General features: G+C 52.1%; 5 protein-coding genes across 5 annotated transcripts; 2 read left to right on the top strand and 3 right to left on the bottom strand.

Annotated features, from left to right (window-relative positions):
• Positions 1 to 2,630: 2,630 nt before the first annotated feature.
• COCVIDRAFT_36251 (hypothetical protein) lies at positions 2,631 to 4,492 on the bottom strand (the record flags this gene model as incomplete). The annotated part of the gene is made up of 6 exons (XM_014702994.1): positions 2,631 to 3,236; positions 3,286 to 4,122; positions 4,174 to 4,203; positions 4,257 to 4,279; positions 4,334 to 4,385; positions 4,439 to 4,492. 6 exons carry the CDS (start codon positions 4,490 to 4,492, stop codon positions 2,631 to 2,633), a joined length of 1,602 nt encoding a protein of 533 aa, XP_014558480.1.
• Positions 4,493 to 4,848: 356 nt separating this feature from the next.
• On the top strand, positions 4,849 to 6,269 carry COCVIDRAFT_94636 (hypothetical protein; the record flags this gene model as incomplete). The annotated part of the gene is made up of 3 exons (XM_014702993.1): positions 4,849 to 4,943; positions 4,995 to 5,109; positions 5,160 to 6,269. The coding sequence occupies 3 exons, from the start codon at positions 4,849 to 4,851 to the stop codon at positions 6,267 to 6,269; spliced, it is 1,320 nt and encodes a 439-aa protein (XP_014558479.1).
• Positions 6,270 to 6,533: 264 nt separating this feature from the next.
• Positions 6,534 to 7,754, bottom strand: COCVIDRAFT_25134 (hypothetical protein; the record flags this gene model as incomplete). The annotated part of the gene is made up of 1 exon (XM_014702915.1): positions 6,534 to 7,754. One exon carries the CDS (start codon positions 7,752 to 7,754, stop codon positions 6,534 to 6,536), a length of 1,221 nt encoding a protein of 406 aa, XP_014558401.1.
• Positions 7,755 to 8,408: 654 nt separating this feature from the next.
• On the top strand, positions 8,409 to 9,473 carry COCVIDRAFT_94343 (hypothetical protein; the record flags this gene model as incomplete). The annotated part of the gene is made up of 2 exons (XM_014702992.1): positions 8,409 to 9,254; positions 9,330 to 9,473. The coding sequence occupies 2 exons, from the start codon at positions 8,409 to 8,411 to the stop codon at positions 9,471 to 9,473; spliced, it is 990 nt and encodes a 329-aa protein (XP_014558478.1).
• Positions 9,474 to 9,658: 185 nt separating this feature from the next.
• COCVIDRAFT_14506 (hypothetical protein) lies at positions 9,659 to 13,248 on the bottom strand (the record flags this gene model as incomplete). Its single annotated transcript, XM_014702893.1, has 3 exons — positions 9,659 to 12,365; positions 12,511 to 12,606; positions 12,920 to 13,248. The coding sequence occupies 3 exons, from the start codon at positions 13,246 to 13,248 to the stop codon at positions 9,659 to 9,661; spliced, it is 3,132 nt and encodes a 1,043-aa protein (XP_014558379.1).
• Between the last annotated feature and the right edge of the window lie 2,757 nt (positions 13,249 to 16,005).

Raw genomic sequence — 16,005 nt, 5'->3', positions numbered from 1 at the left:
AACGTGCTTACATGTCATATGTCGTGTCCATGTTCTATTTGATGACAAGGGAGAGAAAATAAAGAGGCGAGCGGCATATTTTGTGATTACGGTTAGAAACCGGTGTGGCGGGCGACGGACGCATGAAGTCCGAGTCAGCATGGAAATAACGGTCATACTTTCTCAAGGCGCGGCACACGCGTGTGTGCGTGTGTGTGTGTGTGATAACAAACGCCTGAGGCACATTGGTTGGTTCGAGGGAGGGGGGGGCAAGTATGATACATGCTATTTGTTGCAGAACAAAAAGCAAAAAGAAGTTGCGACATTGGTGCAGGTATACCACCGGTGAAGAAAGCATGTTGAGTCAAAACGTTAAGGATATAGGTTCCATCGGCCCTGTATTAAACAAAGCTTGAGATAGAGTGCTGTAGAGCAAGGTTATCCATGTTTTGTTTGTTTGTTTTTCTCGGTTCTCCATCTTTTTGGTGCTACAACATGTGTGTATGCTGACCGGATGGTAGCTTACGAGCTTACTACCCTTCTCCCGGGCACTTTTTTTTAACACCGTTTTACCCAAACCAACCCACTCTCTCAACCGATAATCCAAAAAAAAATCTACGAAAAGAGAGTAAAAAAAAGGTTTTCCGCATATAGCAGAAAAAAAAACACATTCCCCATTTCTCACCTCATCCCCCACACACACCCACATCCTCTTTCCCGTCCCTCACACTCCAGCATTCCTCACCAACCGTCGCACCACCCCAAGCCTAAGCCCCCAGAAACCCACACACACACACACACAGTAGTATAGAAAACACATTAACACAACACTCACGCCCTTAGTTTCGCTCCCGCTCCCCCTCTTTCCTCCACACTTACCACGCCACAAGCCACCCAACCCACAAAATTGTTCCTTGGCACACCCAAGATTAACCCACGCCACTTTCGTCTTGGCTCTTTCCCCTCTCTCTCTCTCTCAGCCACATTTTCTCCTCCTCCCCCCGCGCCTCTTTCAGCTCCGCAGAGAAAAGATCGGGGGGTTTGAAAGGGGGGGGGGATAGCGAGAAAGGGCAAAAAGATCCGTCTGGTACACACTATTTTTTTTACTACTATAATGCTTGTGAACTTAAGCCTCAACTACTACCCTTAGCGGAGTGGAGTTGGAGAGAAGGAGAGAGAGAGAGAGGGAGAAAAGTTAAGGTTTTTAGGCCGGACCGGGTGTGTATGCACGTAGACTGACGGACCGGAGACCGAAACCCTGGACCCACCTCTCCATTTCTTTGGCTGTTGTATGTGTATGTGTGTGTGGGGGGGTTTTTTTTTTACAGTTTAAGGTGGACCGGGCCGGTCGCTTGTTTTTTTGGTGATGGGTGCACTCCCCGGGTTGGAAGGGGGAGTAATTGGGACTGAGACTGAGACTGGGTGTGTGGATTAGTTAGAGAAGGGAAGAGAGAGAGAGAGGGCGGAGTTGGTTGGTCGGCCGCTATTCTGCGGTCAGCGCTACGAGGTAGTGGGCCGAGGCAGAGATGGGCATGATGAAACGTGCTAGTTTTTGCAAGCGTTGGTGGTGGTGGGGGGGTAGTGTGAGGAGTTGGGGAGAAGAGGGTTCGGCAGATGCGAGATGGAGGGGGCACAGAGTGGGCTTGGGTTTAGGGATTCTGGTTAGGAGTTTGGTCGAAGGTCTAGGTTGGGGGTTGGGTTGGGGGAACCTGGGACGGCTGGATTCCTGGGGGTGGTTTGTTCTTTTTTTGTGAGGTATGTATGGAGAGGGAACGGGTGGCTCGTGGGTCTGGAGGAGAGAGTGTAAGCAAAGGCAAAAGTATTATTAAAATGACCATCTTAAAATATTCATTGTAAATTGATAAATTCTCCTGTGTTGCGTAGCTAGACACACATGTACCTCTGAACACATTGACTAGTAGCGTAAGACACGAATTGCAAACTTCCCCCCTCTTACCATCCTACCATCACAAAAAATTTACCCCAAGCCATAACACACCTCTTCACAACAGTAACCGTATTTCCAAGACCCGGAAGATCAGCACATCCGTTCTAAGCGCATCATCTAAATCCTACAAGCCCCACACAATTACGCCATCTACATGTCTTGCTACGGCAAAAATCAAGCCCATATTACCCGTAGTATACCTTGCCCACAATCACCTCCCCCCCCCAATACATAAAACATGAATCTAACTATATACATGCCTGCAGTATGCAGGAGTCTACAGAAGCAGACCAAAAAGGCCAAGCGACTACTAGGACAACACCGACGCAGGGTCTTTATTACATTGTGCAAAAGAGGAAACCCCACAGACACTCAAGCGAATTGACGCAATCCGACTCGCTTCATGTACTTATAATTACACTTTCATGCTACTCGAGCTATTCGGGCAACATGCAGCACAAACAACAGCTGTGGCGGACCCACTACATGCAAGTCCCACACTCTCTCGCTTCTTTACATGCAGGTTTTGATTGCGACTTTTCATGCATTAGATGCACCAGGGGTTGCCTGAGGTTCACACATACACACATGTCACATCACGCCACTGGGTGGATCTTTACAGAGCTCGCGTAATCTTTTGTCATTGCTCGTGGTATTATCATTTTGCTGCAACAGATCACGGCAATATCATTGTTATTTTCTTCTACCTTGACAGCGCAATGTCGTCGATTCGGAGAATCATCTTGACCGTCTCGGCTGCCAGCTCAATGGCGCTGGTACTGACCAACAGCGGCTGCAGCACATTCTCTTCGCTAATGTCGTTCTTGACGCCTCCGCTCTTGATGCTAATTCCTGCGTACTTTTGATCTTGCGCATGCCTATGCCTCAGCTCGGTGACGACCTTGATGCTGTTGAGACCTGCGTTTTCCGCTAGTGTAGTTGGGATAACCTCCATGGCATCGGCAAAAGCTTTCCAGCAAATAGCTTCAGTGCCGGTGAGTTCACGAGCCTTGAGGGAGAGTTGGTGCGCAATTTCGATTTCTGGAGCACCTCCACCAGCAAGAAGCGCCTTCTTCTTGACTAATGAGCGGATAGCGCAGTGTGCGTCATGAAGTGATCGCTCCGTCTCGTCCAGAATGAGATTGTTGGCACCCCGACAGACGATCGACACAGTGTTGGCCGCTGACTTGACGCCCGAGACCTTGACATATCGAGCACCGGATGCTTGTACTTCCTCAACAAGGTCAGCCGAGCCGAGCTTGTCTTCTGTGAACGAGTCAATGTCGGCGATGGGCTTGCAACCAGTGCTCTGCATCGTGTTAGCGTAAACTCTGATGATAGACTGCATATTGACGCACCTTGCAGATGAACTCAATCTCATCGCGCTCGATGTCCTTGACAACCAAGATCTTAAGCTTTGACAAGAAATGCAGACTAAGATCGTTGACAGCATCGCGCAGAATAGACTTTTGGATAAAGAGAACATTGCACTTTGCTTTCTGGATCTTCTTGACCATGTTCAACAGATATGTCCGCTCCTCCTTGAGGATCTTGTCCATCTGCCTGTAGTCGTTGACAACAATCTGGTTTTCCATGTCTGGCTTTGGGGGGCTCAGCTGGAACTGGATGAGACCTATCCGTGCCTTTTCCTTGAGTGTGGGGCCGCCGGCGCTCTTGACCACTGGCTGGTTGAGAACTAGCCCGTCAATCATCTCACTGTCCTCAATGGTACCGCCCGACTTCTTGATCATGCGGATGTTCTTCAGGTCTACGTTGTCGGCGGTCTTGGGGTCGATGACCTTGAGCACAGAGTCGACGGCCATGATGGGCAGCTTTGGCTCTTGAGCGACAATCTTGGAGGAGAGGGAAGTGGTAGCGGTCTTGAGGAGAGTCTGCCTGTCTGTAAGAGAAATGGGAATGGCCATTTCAGTCAAGATAGATATGGCCTCCTGGGCGGCGCGCTGAAAGGCCTCGGATATGACTGTGGGGTGGATGCCCTTTGCCAATAACCGCTCAGCAGCTCCGAGAAGACTACCAGCAATAACCACGACTGATGTTGTACCATCTCCAGCCTCGATATCTTGGGCGTGTGCGAGGTCGACGAGCATCTTGGCCGACGGGTGCATGACGCTCATTTGGTTCAACATGGTGGCTCCGTCGTTTGTGATGATTGTCTGGCCTTTGCTGGTTTGAATCTGTAGCGAGTTAGCCATTGACTTGTCTAAAGACTGTATATATCCAATTACCATCTTGTCCATTCCCTTTGGTCCCAGAGACTGCCAAAATATCAGTATTTGTCTTGTTCCCCGCACCCTGTGGTGGGACATACAGTTCGGATCGCATCTGCCACAGCTACACATTTTGGGTCAGCTTAGGGGTTTGAACACATGGGCGAAATATGTATACCTCTTGCTGCAATAATGTTGGCACTGCGGACCGCCCTAGGCTTTTCTTTATCCTGTACTTGTCATCAGTCAATGTTTTCAGAGCTCATGGTGTAGGCAGCCATACCTTGAAGGCAGCATTTCCGCCACCGCCTCCGCCACTTGCAACTTGAGCAGCCATGTTTGGGGAATCTCGAGAAAACAAAGACAAAGGAGGGGTATCGTGGTGGGTTGGCGGGGAAGTTTTGGGTGCCGGGGACGCGAACCTGACAAGATTTCGAGAACGCGATAGACGTAGCGCACTGACAGCGACAAGCTCCGACTCGCCGGGCCCATCGCCGCATCAACCACAGCTACCACCTTCACTGCATAGCACAACACCCACGCCCGTACACGATCTCCACCACAAACACATCTCGTCCGACTGTCGCTCTCTTCATCCGGGACTCGTCAGACTATCTCTATCCATACACTCGCACACCCACATAGTCTCATCAACACACCGGCCGCCCGACAGTCGCCGCCAACACCGCAGCCATGCCTTCAGCCACAGGCCAGTCCTGGGAGAAGTACCAGAAGAACTTTGCCGACGACGAGGTTGAGGAGAAGAAGATCACGCCTCTCACTGATGAGTAAGCTTGGCCGGTGTTATTTCCCCGGCATAAACGCTGACGCAATGGCAGGGACATCCAGGTGTTGAAGACATACGGGGCCGCACCCTATGGCGCGGAGCTGAAGAAGCTGGAGAAGGAGATCAAGGACAAGCAGCAAACGATAAACGAGAAGATTGGAGTCAAGGTAGTCTAGCCCACCATTGCCCTTGGCCTCCCCCGCTCACATCCCTCTAGGAATCAGATACCGGTCTCGCACCTCCACATCTATGGGATATTGCTGCCGACCGCCAACGTATGCAAGAAGAGCAGCCCCTCCAAGTCGCCCGATGCACCAAGATAATACAGGACGAGAAAGACTCGGAAAAGAGCAAATATGTCATCAACGTCAAGCAAATCGCAAAGTTCGTCGTCAACTTGGGAGAGCGTGTCTCACCCACGGACATTGAAGAGGGCATGCGAGTGGGCGTCGACCGTAACAAGTACCAGATCCTGCTCCCTCTACCGCCCAAGATCGACCCTTCGGTTACCATGATGACAGTCGAGGACAAGCCTGACGTCACATACGGAGATGTGGGAGGATGCAAGGAGCAGATTGAGAAGCTGCGAGAAGTCGTCGAGATGCCGCTGTTATCACCAGAGCGCTTCGTCAACCTCGGAATCGACCCTCCAAAGGGTGCTCTACTCTACGGCCCACCAGGAACCGGAAAGACGCTTTGCGCGCGAGCAGTCGCCAACCGAACCGACGCCACCTTCATCCGTGTCATTGGTTCCGAGCTTGTCCAGAAGTATGTCGGAGAAGGTGCCAGGATGGTGCGTGAGCTGTTCGAGATGGCGCGAACAAAGAAGGCGTGTATCATCTTCTTTGATGAAATCGATGCTGTCGGTGGAGCGCGTTTCGACGACGGTGCTGGAGGTGACAACGAAGTACAACGTACCATGTTGGAGCTCATCACACAACTCGACGGTTTCGACGCTCGCGGTAACATCAAGGTCATGTTCGCCACAAACAGACCTTCCACTCTAGACCCTGCCCTCATGCGTCCCGGACGTATTGACCGAAAGATTGAGTTCTCGCTACCAGACATGGAGGGTCGTGCCAACATTCTCCGCATCCACGCCAAGAGCATGAGCGTCGAGCGCGATATTCGTTGGGAGCTTATTTCCCGTCTCTGCCCCAACAGCACAGGTGCCGAGTTGAGGAGTGTAGCGACAGAGGCCGGCATGTTTGCCATTCGTGCGAGGAGAAAGGTTGCGACTGAGAAGGACTTTTTGGCTGCCGTTGACAAGGTCATCAAGGGCAACCTCAAGTTCAACTCGACTGCCACGTACATGCAGTACAACTAAGGGATGTTGTTCATCCCGTCACAGGTGGCTCTCCACTTGTAGGTTGAGAGCTAGGACTGGCGCTGTACGAGTAGTCACGAAGGCGCTTTGCCGCCACTTAGATGATAGAGTTGTAATGCATCTTTCCGAATCATGACTGGCCATTCTCTTTCATCTTTGATTTGTTATTACTCACAGAGTGAATTGAATGCCAAACACCAGTGTTCCTCAACATATTCATGTCACATTATCACATTAATCATCAGCATTACAAGTAGCAAATACCTACTCCACCACCACCGTCTCTCCAATATCACACAACCCAATCTCCACCCCCCACTCCAACCCCTCCGCCTCTGCACATTTCCGCCAGCGCTTCGGCGGCTCGGTAACCGGCTCGTAATTGACCGAAAACCCACCTCTAAACGTGCCAAAATGCATGCCAACACTCTTCTTACTCCTCACATCCCTATGTATCGCAAGCGAATCCTCTGGACTAGAATGCTGGCCCGACAGCAGCGCGCGCGGCATGAAGCAACCGACGGGTAATAAAGCGAGATCAAAAGGACCGTACAGGTTGCCTATGTCTTTGAAAGCGGGACAAGGGGGATGCGGGGCTTCGTGGTGCGAGTACTGGTCGTCAGAGCTGACGTGGCAGTATCCCGTGTCGCCTGCGAAGAAGAGGGACTTGGGTGCTGTTGCTGGCGAGGAGGAGGAGGAGGAGGAGGAGGAGGAAGAAGAAGAAGAAGAAGAAGAAGAAGAAGAAGAAGAAGACTCGCGGATTACCCAGCTACACCAGAGTGTAGCGTCGAAATTCCAGGGTGCGCGGCCAGAGCGGTGTTGGGCGGGTGTGCAGATTATATCTACGCTTCCGACGCCTGGTGTTGAGAGTGTTACGGCGTCCCACCAGTCTAACTCTGTGACTTGCGATGCGGTGATGCCGGCACTGAGGCCTGTGATTACGGATTTGACGTTTAGACCGCAGAAGATGCGCAGGTCTCCGTTTTGCTTTGTGTTGAGCTTGCGCAGTGTCTCGGAGTCGAGGTGGTCGTAGTGGTCGTGGCTTATGCATACGGCGTCGATGTGTGGGAGGTCATCGATGGAGCAGGGTGGTGGTGTGAAGCGTACAGGCCCAACCATGCCGTAAGGTCCTACGCGCTCGCTCCAGACGGGGTCGATGAGGAGGCGCATGCCTCGTTCACTAGAGTCTGAGCGAGTTGTTTCGAGTAGGAAACTTGCGTGGCCGATCCATGTGGCTTTGAGCCCGTTGCGGGTGGTGTTGAAGTCGGGCTTGCGGACTTGGACGAGGCCGGCGCGGTCGCTTGGGACGGGGACGAAGTTTTTGGGTGTTGTGAAGCGGGTGCGTACGGCGGTGGCTATGCCGCTGTTTTTGTACGAGGGCCATGGGTTTTTAAAGGACGTTGGTGGATTGCCGATGTGATGGGCGGTTGTGTATGCGTCTGGTGTACGCGGCGCGAGTGCTGTTATGGTGGACGTAGGAGACATTTCTGGTATTCTACTGTACCCAAGGAAGCGCTTGAGCACACTGGAAACTGTGAATAGCCGCGCATGTTTGCGACGCTGCAAGTGATGATGTTATAGCAAATGTATGACGGAGCTGCGCAACGCAGATAGTCCATCGGAGAGAAAGTTGTCCCGCCGAACAACGCAGCCAGACTGCACCAGATCAAAGAGCTTCCAACCAACCACGCTACAAACCAATGACTTCATGCTCGGTTCAATTCGCAATGGCCGTCTTTACACCTACGTTCTCAAGCATGTCTAGCCCCGGAGCTGCGAACGCGTCGAGACAAGCATTCCTACGGTGGCTTGGGGGCGTGCTTCTCTTATCGTCCAATGGCGCGCACACGTGAGCCCGTCTAGCTTACACGCAGGTACCTCGCCTTATCCACCTTTCGCCCATGGCCGACGCCCGGCCTTCGTACCTTGCAACTGCGGGAATATTTACCTTCTACAACAGGTAAAGACTGATTTTTTCCTAACCTGGAGCGGCAGCGGGCAATGCATTACATACGTACTAGTAAGGGCTGTGGCCAAATTTTTTCAAAGAATATAATAAGTGCCGTCTTTCCACCCTCAAGTTATATTTCATTGATTGTGATTAAGCATTTCCCTTCATTCCCAACCCCCATAATCAAAATGAAGGACCACAATCTCCCCCGGGCCCTCGCCCTCGCTCTCCTCACCACATGCTCCACCGCCCAACTCTACCCCCTCCAATCCCCCCTCAACCACACCTGCCAACTCCAAGAACCCCTGCTATCCTGCCCGTCCCAAGACGCCTCATGCGTAGACTCGTGCTGCACCGAAACCTTCGGCGGCCTCCTCCTCAGCACACAATTCTGGAACACCTACACCGGTCTCGAATCCTCAGGCCAGTACCTCCCCAAGGACACCTGGACGCTCCACGGTCTCTGGCCCGACTTCTGCAACGGAAGCTACACCCAATACTGCGACTTGACCCGCCAATATGACCCCATTCCCTCCCCAAACACAACAAATGGCCTCCCCAACGGCACCGCCGTGCCCGCCTACACCGGCCCAAATATCGATACCTTCCTCGAGCCCTTTGGCAAATACGACCTCCTAGACTACATGTCGACCTACTGGGTGGCGTGGCAACAAGACAACGCGGGTTTCCACGCCCACGAATTCTCAAAACACGCTACTTGCTTTTCTACCTTCAACGTGCCGTGCTACGGTCCGCTGTACCGCCAGCACGAAGACGTCGTCGATTTTTTCGAGACGGCGGTAAAGTATTATAAGCGGTTTCCTACGTTTGAGTGGCTGCACGAGGCGGGTATTACGCCGTCGAATGCGTCGGTTAGGTATTCGTATGGGGAGATTGTGCATGTGTTGGCGGAGAGGCATGGTGGTGTCCCGTTTTTGGGGTGCTCGGGTCCGAGGTTCAATGAGACGGTTGCGGGGAGGAATAGTACGGATAGGGGGTTTACCGTGTTGAATGAGGTGTGGTATTATGAGCATGTGAGTATTTTTCTCGAGTATTTTTTTTTGTCTAGGTGGAAGATAGTGGTTTTGCTAACGAGGATTTTGTTGTAGGTCTACGGTCGCCCTCAGGAAGGAAACACGATTCCTGTTAATGCGTCGGCGAGTTACCTGACCAACTGTGCGAAAACAAAGGGCGCCATTTTCTACCCGGAGCGAACGAATGGTTCGGAAAAGGTTCCTGCGGTTCCGTACTAAAAGCAAGTGTACTAGTGGTTGTGTAGCATCTTTCTTGTACATTTATAGCATGTGAATAATAGATGCAGATAAAAAAACAAACAGTAACGTAAATATGCAAATAACAGCAACATCAGAACAAAAAAATATAACTTCATAAGTAATCTATACAGGTAACATTTACTATTCTAGAAAAGATTAACCTATTAAGCTTGTACATGTATACAGTCATCGTCATTTGCCGCTGAGCTCTCCACTGCCTGGTTTTCTGACCCAGCTCTCGAGCCAGTGGTAGTGGCATTTTCATCTTCTGCTTGTTTTATTGCAATCTCTCCATGTGCTTTGGCGTGCTCACCAGATCGCTCGGGAGCCTGCATTTCATCCTCATCCTCGCCTTCCTCTTCGTGTCCTTCTTCGTATTCCTCGTACTCCTCTTCATGCTCCTCGTCCTCATCAGCAGCATGACTGTCAGCCCTATCCATATCTACATCTTTTCTCTCTGGGCTTTGTTTTTGCCTGGGACTTGCATCATGTCCACCTTGCTCCTTCTTAACGGACTTGTCCGCCTTGGCTGCAGAACGGTGACCATGTGACCGCGTATGAACAGTGTGGTCGCATTCCTCTGAAAACACTTGACTAGCATAGTCATGTTGCTTCCGGGATGCGTCCAAACCTTCCGGGAAGATCTTGCCCATGATCGCCTTGTGCTTATCGGTCGCGTTCGGGTGAGCTGCAAGCCCGGTAGGGCTGGGTGTGTCAGCCGCACTGACCGGGGCCGCGTATTGGATGCTTGCGGGCGTAGGAGAGTGGCTAGATTCATTTTCCTTGCGGGCATGCACCTTACGCAGATTGGCGGCTGACGATTGCGAACGCATATCAGGACGGCCATCCTTTCGAATAAGCACACCATCCGCGTTGCGCACCGGCTTTGTACGAGTCCTCTTTGCAGAGCCGTACGCCTCACCTGGAGGCCCAAAGCTGATGCCAGCCGTCACCCCTTGTAGGCCGAGACTTGAAGTGCGATCATTTGTCATGTAGCCTCCGCGTGCGCCACCACTGCCACCACTGCCACGGCGCGCTATGCTACCGCGACCGGATCGTGCCATGTGGGCGTGGAAGTCTTCTGGACTACCTTGTGAGCTGCGAAGGCTCTGCCAGTCATCCGCTTCCCATTCTGGTGTTGCAAAGGTGCCATGAGGCTGGACAAGCATGCTCTTTCGAACTCTACCGCCCCGACTGCCGGGTCCTCCGCCGCCACGCCCACGCCCACGGGGTCGATATCCCATCATACGTTGGGAATCGGCCCGCCAGCTGTCGTCTGACGGCGCATACTGCGGGGTATATGGAGAATAGGAAGGTTGCTGCTGCGGTTGAGACGAGGGAACCTGGTCAGCTACAGGATTTTGAGATGTAATGGCATGTGCAGGCGTTGGAAATCGAGCGTCTGTCGGTTCGACTGCGGCACGACTAGGTGGTGGTTGCGCGGCAGTGTAGCCAGGGAATGGCTCAGCTTCGCCCAGTTTTGGTCGCTTTGGGGAACTTGGCCCATGCATGGTGCTCTCCTGGGGGCTGTCCATGCCGCTTTGGGAACTTCGTTTCACTCCAGCGTTGACAGTCGCCCATCCGCTGCTCTGACTAGGCACAAGCTCACTTCTCGGTGTGGCTTCCACTACAGGCTTGGGTGCTGGCTGTGCAAACGATGGCTGGTGGTGCTGACCACCTGAGGCACGGCGAGATGCATCGCTGGCTTGTGGAATCGTTGGGGTGCTGGGGTGAGATGACACCGCCGCATGCGTCGATGGGATAGGTGCAACTGCCGTCTCACGTGGAAGTTGGAATGTGTGTGATGGCGGCTGAGATGACGCAGCCTTGGCACTTTCTTCGAGTCGGTAGATTTTGTTCTTCATGATCTCAATGTGGAGCTTTAGATTGTCGAGATCGCTTGTCTTGTGGGACATGACGGCGATTTGTTGTGTCATGAGTTCGAGTGCCGAGTCTTGAGCGGCCATCTGGTGGCTTGGGGAAAAGACGGATTTGCGTGATTGCTTGTCAATTCTCCAAGCCTCCATCTCTCGGCTGATGGCTTCCATTGCATGGCGCATGCCTTGCATTTCGTGTTGTAGTCGTGCTGCAGACTCTTCCACCTTTTGGATGTCGGCCGTCTGTCGGAACAACTGGGCCTGAAACTCACGACGAAGGGATTCCTCGACTTGTTGAAAGGTCTCTTCGCCACGACGTATATCTCGAGTGTGAGCAGCCAGGGCGCCGCTATTTTGAGAAATTTGTGTTTGTAAACGCTCAATAGCGTCCATGCCCACCATGCCAGGTGAGCGAGGGTACTGGTGACCATTTGTCTGTGATGTTTCGGGGGCAGGCTGTGGTTTAGACACACTACCCCGAGACTCACGCACATTACCAGTGGGGTGTGTGGCGGATACTTGTTGCGGGGAATCAGCCTGGTGTATTGGCTCCGCTGCGGGGGATGAAATTGATGGTCTTTTGCTTGGTGCTGGTTGAACAGCACTGAGCAAGGAATTGGTCACTGGAGGAGAATGTATCGATGACGATAATTGTTTTCGTGACTGTCTATCGTGATCAATGGGATACATGAGATGTTGCTTTGCGGCATCGCGATCGAGATCGTGACGTATGCCCATTTGAGTATGAGAATACGCCGATTGGTGCAACGACGGCATGCGTGTGTCAACCTCCATGGCTTTGGTCCACGATGGGTTGGGAATGTTGTTTGGTGGAGAAGAAGATGAAGATGATGATGAAGGAGGAGGACTAGGCGTCTCCTCAGCAGCTAATAGGTCTGGTGCAATGTCTTCACGCGGTTCGATGACAATGATCTGCCCTGGAGCTATCTCACATTGCAGCTCAATGCGGCTTAGGTTAAAGAGATCGCGGCCACTACGCGAAATGAGATGTTAGCCGTCTGAGGTAAGTCAAAGTAATAAGCTTTATGTGTATTTGAATGGATAATCTCATCAAGGCCTCAATCGACAGCAAGATGCAAACAAACTCAGTGAGCGATGATGCAAGGGAGGTGACTCACCGAAATTTCCCTTTACCGGCAGGCGCAGTGATGACAGTGCAACCAATTGATGTCTCGCCGCAGCCAGGGTGTGGGCAGGACAAAGGCTGGATGGTGCTGGCAAGGTGTCAGCTAATAGGCAGACAAAAGTGCGACGTGAACGGAACGGCAGTAATGCGGAACGTGAGAGACAGGTAGCGGGCTGGCGGGTTTAATAGATGAAAAAGCGTATAGTGTGGAAATTGTTTGGACCGCACTAGCGCAAGTGTGCTTAGGAAAGAGAAGAAAAAATTAAAATACCATGTCACTGAACTATACCAGGAGGCGACAACGTATAATCGAAGGGCGCCTGATGATGTGATGGCTGACTGCTACCAAAAGGGGAAAAGGTGCGAAGGGAGAAGAGACATGCGAGGGCTAATAAGCTTACCATCCATTGAGAGCCGTGCCCTTGAGTGCAGGCTCGGGGGAGCCAGCAGTCTTGAGGCGCGATGAGTAGGAGCCGAGCAGGGCAGGAACATGAAGAGTGCCAGTGATTCGACTCCACGAGTTGTAAAAGTCGCCTACGTGGGTGCGGCAGTGCCGGCAGTAGCCCTTTGTCGATCGAGCGATGATGGGGAGCGAAGCAGGTGGTGGCGGGGGTCTAGCAGCACTTTGGGCAAAGGGCGGTGCCGACTGCTGAACTCTAAACTGGTCGGCATTTCCATGCACAATGGATGCAGTGTGAGACGCAGAGCGGTGATGTTGTTGGGTGCTCATGCTGTCTGGAGTAGTCTCACTAATACGAAACTGTCTTGTGCTTGCCGTAGCCAGCCCATTGAGACGGACCGAAAGGATAGATCTCCGAGCCACAGTATAGGCAAGGCGACGAGGATCTTGCGCTTGTTGCTCGCCAACTGCAGGTAAGCGGAGTAATACACTGTGGGAGCCAGGAATGCTCTATAGTGATTACCAAAGGCGGGCAAGGGGATGGTCAAGCACAAGCGTCGAGGGGTGGTGGTGCTGTGAGCGCCAATTGCGCAGTGCGGGCAGAGGTGGTGGTGGGTGTGGGTGACACTGCAGGAGGGTGTGTGAGTGTGAGTGAAAGAAGAATCAATGGATGGACAGGACAGGACAGGCGGGATGGAAGGGTGGGATCAAGTGTTGAATGAATGTGGGAAAGCAACGAGTGGGATTGGAGGCGGCGGCAAGGGCCAGGAAAAGGCAAAGAAGGGGAGCGCGCGTATACCGTGCGGCCAGGGTGGAAAAGCAAAGTTAGGGAGAGATTTAGGACAGGTGAAATAATTAGCACAGGCTTATTCATTATTGGCTGGCCGCGAGTCCCGGTGGGGCCTAGCGCGCCTCGTTATTTAGAGGTGCTCTATCAGCTATTACGAATAAGCCTTTGAGCCGTGTGGTGTCGCAAGCTCGACGCGCTAGCTGTTGCGCATTGTGCATCAGCCCTTCAGGCCCTCACCGGGCCATGCTCCTTTTGACGTCTGTCGTTTATGCGGGTGGGCCATGTACGGTAAGATGCGACGCTGCCTGCGGTTAGTCACATTATCTATGGTATGGACTTAGATATACTGGGAAGCCCATATATACGTATACAGATGCCTACACATACACTACCCATCACAACAACGCCCAATTAATCGCCACGGACACCCATCCTGTCCTTGTATACATATACATACATATACATACATACATACATACATACATACATACATACATACATACATACACGTTACATACCTAGGACATCCATGTTCCCGGTAGATAAACTTACTTGATACTCGATATACGTAAGTATGCACGCATATACATATACTACACACAATCGAGAGTAAGCAAAAGCGGCTCGTGACGACAATCATCATTCATCGCTTTTTGCCACAATTGGCCAGTGTTGGACAGGCCTCCAAGGTTTCATGGTTGTCATGGCCCAATAAGCATGGCACATGGCAAGACGGGCTGATAAGACCAGCGCGCACGGAGGCTTTTGAATATATTTTACATTTCATTCCCATATATACATATACATTGCAACTATAAACTCTGTCTTTTCCTTCTCGTATGTACCACTATTATTATATAGCGTTGGTGCCTCTTTGTCTCTGATATAGCAGGCCCAGATTACCTTTGCCCCCAATAGGCAAGCCCTTTGGACCTGGCGCCAGCTCGTTACGAGCTGGGCACTATGATACTGCTATATGGCGGCAAGATAGCAGCTTGGCTAGCGTGCCCAACTCGCAGATCCCCATGGCTGCTAGGCTACTACCAATCCAGCCCTTCATGTAGTCATCCGCTTTGCAAAAAATTTGATTTTACTTTCTGGATCCGACACTACGGGGCCTAAGGCAATGCGCTAACATAGTCTTAGCCAAACATGATATGAGCAGGGTTCTTGATTGTCGTCCGTGCAATTGACATGCCAACTGGCCCAGTAATATCTACTTGGACACACTGAAACGGCAATTAGACGATTTTATCCCCGGCTGCATTCAACCGATCGTTGCATCCCGCAATGCATACCAACGTTTCCGGTACCCCTCGGCATCCGGTCTTTTCCATACACTTTTTGCTCAATTACCCGTCATTACCTGTCGGACCCAACTGCCTGTTTGCTCAAACACGCCGACATTCTGCGTGTCACAAAAATGCTCTAGCGTTGGCTCCCACCCCCCGTGGCCAAACACAAAACGAGACGCACCACACATTGCTCTCTCGTAATAATAGCCTATGTAGTACGTACTCTACTTGACCACCATGAACCCGACACCATTGCGTGCATCCTGGCATGCTTTGGACAGCGCCTGCACCTCCGTGTCTGTCCATTGCACGCTGAGATTGTCCCATTTCTTCGTTGCAAACTCACGCCGGTACTGCTGGTTCATGGCTTGCAGCCGTCGAATGTCTCGAGGGTCGCCCGTCCCACTGTACACAATAAAGGCCGTGCAGCGTGGCAGGGACTGGTAAACCTGGCTGATCCGCTCAACCGTTCTCGAAACAGCGTCGCCAAGCTCAGCGCCTTGTAGCTCCACATCCACATCATCATCGCCTTGTCGACTCAAGCCCATTCGCTCAAGCGCCGTCTTTCGAATCACCTCAACATCTGCTGACTTGGCATCATCCCACCATCCTCGTGCAAGCTCAAGTTCCCGCAGACGGCCCCAGACAAAATCAATCTGGTCGGCAGTCCCATCTCTGCCTTCGGCTTGGCCCTTGAGGGTTCGATCAATTGCTTCCACCACTTCATCGTCCGTTTTGCATCCTATCGAAACTTTAGCTTGACCACCGTGGCCTCTGTTTGGGTCACCCCAGTCGATGACCGCTCCCGCTCGACGGGCCTCGTTTGACTTTGGTCGCATGCTCCGTCCTAGTCTTTTGAAAATCGACTCGGCATTCGTGTCACTCGAGCCCCACCTCGGGCCCTTTTCACATTTCTGCTTGACCAGATCGAGGCATGTTCGAGCGTCTTCTACACTGTCGTGACCCTGTGACCCTTTCTGCACCTCGCGCTTGAGATACTTT

Source organism: Bipolaris victoriae, assembly GCF_000527765.1.
Source record: "Bipolaris victoriae FI3 unplaced genomic scaffold scaffold_26, whole genome shotgun sequence".
In the NCBI taxonomy this organism is placed as follows: domain Eukaryota; kingdom Fungi; phylum Ascomycota; class Dothideomycetes; order Pleosporales; family Pleosporaceae; genus Bipolaris; species Bipolaris victoriae.
Note: the sequence above shows the minus strand (reverse complement) of the source record. Positions and strands in the feature narration are given on the sequence as shown.